The sequence below is a fragment of the Eretmochelys imbricata genome, chromosome 25, assembly GCF_965152235.1.
Source record: "Eretmochelys imbricata isolate rEreImb1 chromosome 25, rEreImb1.hap1, whole genome shotgun sequence".
In the NCBI taxonomy this organism is placed as follows: domain Eukaryota; kingdom Metazoa; phylum Chordata; order Testudines; family Cheloniidae; genus Eretmochelys; species Eretmochelys imbricata.
This window is the reverse complement of record NC_135596.1, coordinates 1,347,890-1,354,248: the sequence shown is the minus strand read 5'-3', so window position 1 is coordinate 1,354,248 and position 6,359 is coordinate 1,347,890. Positions and strand designations below refer to the sequence as shown.

General features: G+C 44.7%; 1 protein-coding gene across 1 annotated transcript; it reads left to right on the top strand.

The window, feature by feature from the left end:
* The first annotated feature begins 2,335 nt into the window (after positions 1-2,335).
* Positions 2,336-4,730, top strand: LOC144257475 (kelch-like protein 23). Its single transcript, XM_077805448.1, has 2 exons — positions 2,336-3,257; positions 4,315-4,730. Exons 1-2 carry the CDS (start codon positions 2,336-2,338, stop codon positions 4,728-4,730), a joined length of 1,338 nt encoding a protein of 445 aa, XP_077661574.1.
* Positions 4,731-6,359: the final 1,629 nt, after the last annotated feature.

Sequence of the window (6,359 nt, the reverse complement as noted above, 5' to 3'; positions counted from 1 at the left end):
TGTGGGACTGAGCGAAAGAATAAGAATCACTGCTTCTCCATGACTTGGCTCCGTTTAATGATGGAAAATGTGGTTTCTGGAAAATCAACATTTTCCATGGAAAATGTCAGTTTTGCTTACAACTATCCATTTTCCTAATGGAAAATTAAAACGTAGTTTCAGGAGGATTCAGTGTTAATCTATATCTGTCTAAACTGCTGCAGTGTATCATGTTGCATCATGGGAGAGTTAGTCTAGCAGGGGACCTTGGCTCATAAAGAAGAATGGGACCATGGGGCAAATGAACTACACGCTCCTAGGAGGCACCAGGGCAACTCAAGCAGGCACTGGTTAATATTCACTCTTAATAATCAGATATTGCCAAATCAAATTTTTTCTGAACTTTTAGAAGAAAAGTTTTGATAGTTTGACTTTTTGTCCCAATTGAGGATGAAAACATGATGAAATATTGGAATTTCCCACGGGACAGAAATTGTTTTAAAATCAGTTATAACAATTATCCCAGCCTGTTCCTTGACATGGATAGATGAAGAGAGTTGGATCAGTATGTGGAGAACTACCTGGTTCTTGTTCTTTCAAAAGGCTCTCATATACTATGGCTCATTACCATGGTATAAGTATTTAGATGGATGGATAGTATAACCTACTAATAGACCATCAATATGATGACCCAGAGCACTTCTAGAGAATAACATTGCCTTTGCCAGTGCTACTGGCAACAGCCAAATCTACCTCAGGTCACATATCTTAGAATCTGACCATATCAGCTGGGAGCTTGTGCACTTTACATTGACTGACTGGCAAATTACAACTGCTCTCTGGAGCAGCCCATGTGTTATTAATGAGGGGTTGGGTTGGTAGAAAGGGATAGTGTCAATGTTAAAGGGCAGAAGCCCAATCTCTCCAAGCTGTAGCAGCCTGGTATGAGTTCTGCAGTGCACCTGCAGAGCTCAATGTCAAGGATTGGTAACAAATCTGGAGGCAGTTACATCAGAGCACCCAGCATCATTTAAATCTTTGACCGCACTCAGGTTCTTATTTTATTAGTTGTCCCCTGAAATCACTTGGCTTCCAGGTCCTGTGGATCCTGCCCACTTCCTGGATCCCAATAGGATTTAAATCCATCATGTCAGATTGATTAGAGTGAGGTTCAGAGTAGGAGATAGTTGAGACTCTAGTACCTTTCTGGACCAAGGTCCTCAGAAAAGGGCTCTTAACTGCTAAAGAAATATTATTGTGAACCTCATGCTAGGAGACAGTTTCTCCTTAGCTGGTGGAACAGAGGGGGACTTTCAACTGTAGTTGGCTTTCTGAGCCCCATTTACTGTGCAGAAATACCCCCATCTGTGAAGGCCTAGCTAATTGGGAACAGGGAGGGAGGGCACATTCACACTGTTCTCTGTGAGAAGTAGAGTGGTGCTGGCAGGATCTGGATCCATTCCAGGGCACCTAGATTTGTGCCTCAGTTTAGTTGGTTGCTTGTGTTTTATCCAGTATTAAGTTGCAGATTGAACTTCTTCATTTAGAGAAAGACCTGGGAGTTATGACTCCTAGTTCTTGGTTTTTTTACAACAGACCTTCTGCAGTGGAGAACACTGGCTGGCTCCTTTTGGTTTTACTTCGTGAAGCCCACATCATTCTGAACTTCCTCTGCTTCCCAGAACTGCAGAGAGATCTGATGGTTTAAAAACACACAATTCCTCATCTGTAGCTTAGTCAAACCATTTAATCTCATTTTGGTGAGTACAGGGGCCGGGAGTTCTGAGCTCTTGCCAAATCTAAGATTTACCCTGTGGGGGCAGGACAAAATCACCTCACCTCTCTGTGAGTCAGTTTCCTTGGGAGTTGAGATCAGCTGCCTGTCCACCCACAGGGACTGGTTAGGGTTAATTAACCGGATTTTGTAAAACCTTGAATGAAAACTGCTGTAACTGCCAAGTATTTATTTCTTATTAAATTATGGAATTTCTCTAGGGTGTGCAGGGTTTTTTCCCACTCACTCACCATTAGGCTTCTGAAATCAATCAGCCCCTCTAATGGGGCTTGTTACCCCTTGCTCTTTAGGTTTATAAACTAGCCACAAAACCTCAGTATTGATTTAGAGCCTTACTGCTGCAACTGCTGAGGGGTCTGAGGGGAGCAAAGTGGTGGCAGAGTAAGTTTAATGAGAGTGGGAAAGACAGTGGAGCCAGACAGGAGTGTAGGAAGCATGGTCTATTTTTAGGACAAGGCTGGCATATCCCATATTTATCGAAGTCACAGTTCCAGCTGCCTCACATGAGCAAAGGGTGCTGAAGGGCTGAGTTAAAATTAACTCCTCCAGCTGACAACCAACATGGACTGTGCGCAGGAACCAGAAGGGCTGAGACTTCAGGCAGAACCAGTTCCTGACACCACTCTTGAGATTGGACAGAGACTTTTCCAGGTCAACCGTGGTGCACTATCTCTCCACAGTCGCTATTTTGAGGCCATGTTTTTTGGGGGCACTAGAGAGAGCGCCGAACACCACATAGTGATCAGAGGAGTAGATGCAGAGACTTTCCAAGTGCTTCTCGAGTTCACTCACACAGCGAAGGTGCTCATAACTCTGCACAATGTCACTCGCCTGCTGGAAACAGCTGACTTCCTCCAGTTTGAGAGAGTGAAAAGGATGTGCGAGAAATTCCTGGAGAGGGAACTGCACGTTTCCAATTGTCTGAGCCTGATGGCCTATGCCCAATGCTTCGCCTGTCCAGAGCTTCATGCATCAGCTCTCAGTGTGGCTCTCACGCACTGGACAGAAGTGACTTCTCAGGAAGAATTTGAGACACTTCCCAAAGAAATGTTGCTCCAGCTCCTGCAAAATGATGACCTCTTTGTTCCCCGAGAGGATGTGGTTTTTGATACTGTGATGAAATGGGTTATGCAGGACGCAGCATCTAGGGAGGAGGCCTTCTTGGACTTGGTGGGGCAGGTCAGAGTAACCTTCCTGAGTCTTTCTTTCCTTGATATCTTGGTGAAACAAAGCAAATGCCCTGGAGAGAAGGATACTTCTGCCAGGCTGCTAAAGAAGTTAGACAGCTGCCCTCCACTCAGCTGGAGGAACATGGAGCTGTCTTCGTGCACCAGCAGGAGCTATGAGACCCTATATGTTCTGGGAGGGAAGCATGACAAGGAGCAGCAAGAATTGTTTCAGTTTCAACCTAAATCTGGCACCTGGCATCTTTGCTCTCCACTGCAACGCAGGAACCTCATCCAGTACGCAGTGGCAGCAGTAGGTAACTCTCCCTTAGATGCATGTGTACCCAGGAGAACTCTTTGCAGCAAATAATGCAGGTGGCACCTAGTAAGAACTAGGCAAACTCAGAGGAAGTCAGGGTTTGGAGACTTGATTGCCATGGGCTCAGATTCTCCCCCCATTAAACCATCAGTGCTGCTAGTGACTTAACTCAGACCTAAAGTTCTCTTTGGTTCAAAGACCTGTTAGTCCTGGTGGTCTGGCTGTAAGGGGTTTGTATGGGGACTTGACTGAAAAAAGGAAATATTCATTCTTTCTGAATGTGATGACCATGGGGCATAAACATTAAAGCTATGACTCTACTCCCACTTACATTGGTTGTACAGAGTAACTCTATTGTATAGCTCCCTTTTTGGGCCAGAGCCCTCTCTGTCACAGGGATGAGCTTCAGAATTAACTCCACGGACCTGAGTGCCTTACACTGAGTGCATTACTCTTATGGGAGAGTCATTATATTCTGTTAGCCTGACACATCTGAGCAAATACTGAAAGAAATGTTGTAAACTGGTGAGACAGTGCAAATTAAAGGGCAGATTAGCTATGTCTATCTTTGCAGCCATTTTGTGATGGCTTTGGGGTGATCAATTTGTAAAGGGATGAATACTCGTGGAATGCACATTTAAGCTTAGTTCTATACAGAAAACCTTATTTTAAGAGTTAGCTTCCTCCTATAAGGGAAGAGAAACAAGGCCATCTGACTTACATGACCAATCACAATGCAGGCAGTGCAGCTAAATTTCAAATACCGAGTGTCAAATATTTGCAGCAAACTATTCATGACTCCTCCTTATTAGAAGCTGAAGGAGAGATTAAGACTCCAGTCCTGCACTCTGATATACACGGGCAGACCCCATATCTACCTGGAGTCCCATTGATTCCAAGGAGAACTTACTCAGGTGCAAGGGACTCCACATAGATCAGGCTGAAGGAAGGAAGCCTAAATGTGCAAATTGCTTGAGGGGAAGTGGGCAGCAGGATATGCATGAGGATGGCTGAGAGATGCCTCTGCCTGACATTTCTTTCCATTCTATCCTCAGGGAACTTCCTTTTTGTGACAGGAGGTTATTTCCGAGATGAGTTTGTGTGGTACAGCGTGGACTGGGTGTTGATCTATAATTGCTGGGACAACAACTGGCTGGAAGGGCCTGCTATGAAGCAGTCTCGCAACAGCCATTGTGCCGTAGGGGCTGGGCTGTATTTGTACGCTCTTGGAGGGAGCACAGATGAGGGGATAATCCCAGATGTGGAGCGCCTGGCATTAATGGACTCTCAGTGGCAAAGCATGAGCCCCATGGTTCAGCCTGTGGAGAGAGCAGGTGCAGTCAGTGTGGGGACCAGGCTTTACGTGGTCTGTGGCCTGGATGAAAAGGGAGATGTGTATGGTGGCGTGCAGAGACTGGACATGGAGAAGGATGTTTGGGATGTCATATCCTTCTCACCGCTTCCCAGGTGAGGAACTTTTCTCTGGGATGTGACTCCCTGAAAAAGATTTCACAGAGATTTCATTGAAGTCAATGGCAAAACTCCTATTGACTTCAGTAGAGCCGAATTTCACCTCTGGTTGGTCTGGTATGATCCATCTGATCATGCTGCTTTCTGTTACAGTGACACAAGAGGCTGCACTCAGAGCCTCAATGTGCAGGGTGCAGCTCAAATCTATCTGCCCCAAAGAGGCTACCTCTGCCCCAAAGAGCATACACTTCATTTAACTCCAGGTGCCCCAAGTGAGTGTTACAAACAAATGTGTGGAGGGAGCAGAAAAGGGGTTCATGAGTCACACACATCTGCTTCTGCCCAGAACAGTGCATGCGGTTTGCTGAGGGTTTATTTACTTCTCTCTTTAGAAATAAACATACCAGTAGTAGAAGTTCCTGCTCTGCCCCCTTGCCAGAGGTTGAGGTTGTCTGCTCTCAAATTAGTGTGAGTCTGAATCGATATAAAAAGGGACAATGCCAAGATGAAAATCACATCAAAGATTTGCAAAGTAAAGAATCACAAAGCATTTAGTTAAAGGATCCTCAGACATTTCATTGGCTGCCTTGACAGTATTTTAACAGATTTTTTTGCTTCACAGGATGGTGAATAGAGAATGTGTCCACATGTCCTATCCCATTCATGGGTCCATATATTTCACAGCCAGAAGGGATCCCTATGATCATGTAGTCTGTCCTCCTGCATTCCACAGGCCAGACAACCTCACACACTCCTCATATCTAATCCAGCAACTTATAGCTGAGCTACAGCATAGCTTTTAGAATGACAGCAAATCCTGATTTAAAGACTTGAAGTACTGGAGGATTTACGGCACCCCTTGATTTCTTGTTCCAATGGTTATTCATTCATTGTTAAAATAGACATCTTATTTCAGTTAGAACTTTGCTAATTTCAGGCAATGGCTTGTAATTGAATTAGAGCATATTTAATAGAAAGATTGATCCAGTGTTTGTTTAAAGGCTTCAAATGAAGGCAAATTGACCACATCCATTGCTAATCTGTTCCAATGGTTAATTACAGTCACTATTAAAAATGTGCATTTTATTTCCAGTTAGAATGTTGCTGACTTCAACTTCCAGCCATTGGATCTTATGTCATAGAATCATAGAATCTCAGGGTTGGAAGGGACCTCAGGAGATCATCTAGTCCAACCCCCTGCTCAAAGCAGGACCGATCCCCAATTAAATCATCCCAGCCAGGGCTTTGTCAAGCCTGACCTTAAAAACTTCTAAGGAAGGAGATTCTACCACCTCCCTGACTGACCTGTAGTTCCCAGGATCATCCTCCTTCCCTCTCTGCTAGATTAAAGAACCATCTAGTACCACATAATCATAGAATATTAGGGTTGGAAGAGATCTCAGGAGATCATCTAGTCCAATCCCCTGCTCAAAGCAGGACCAACACCAACTAAATCATCCCAGCCAAGGCTTTGTCAAGTTGGGCTTTAAAAAACCTCTAAGGATGGAGATTCCACCACCTCCCTAGGTAACCCATTCCAGTGCTTCACCACCCTCCTAGTGAAACAGTGTTTCCTAATATCCAACCTAAACCTCCCCACTACAATTTGAGACCATTGCTCCTTGTTCTG

Bases quoted from the DNA above. Each gene is read 5' to 3' on its own strand.
- LOC144257475 (XM_077805448.1), top strand. From the start codon at position 2,336: ATGGACTGTGCGCAGGAACCAGAAGGGCTGAGACTTCAGGCAGAACCA. The intron at 3,258-4,314 runs GTAACTCTCCCT...TTCTATCCTCAG, and splicing joins GTACGCAGTGGCAGCAGTAG to GGAACTTCCTTTTTGTGACA.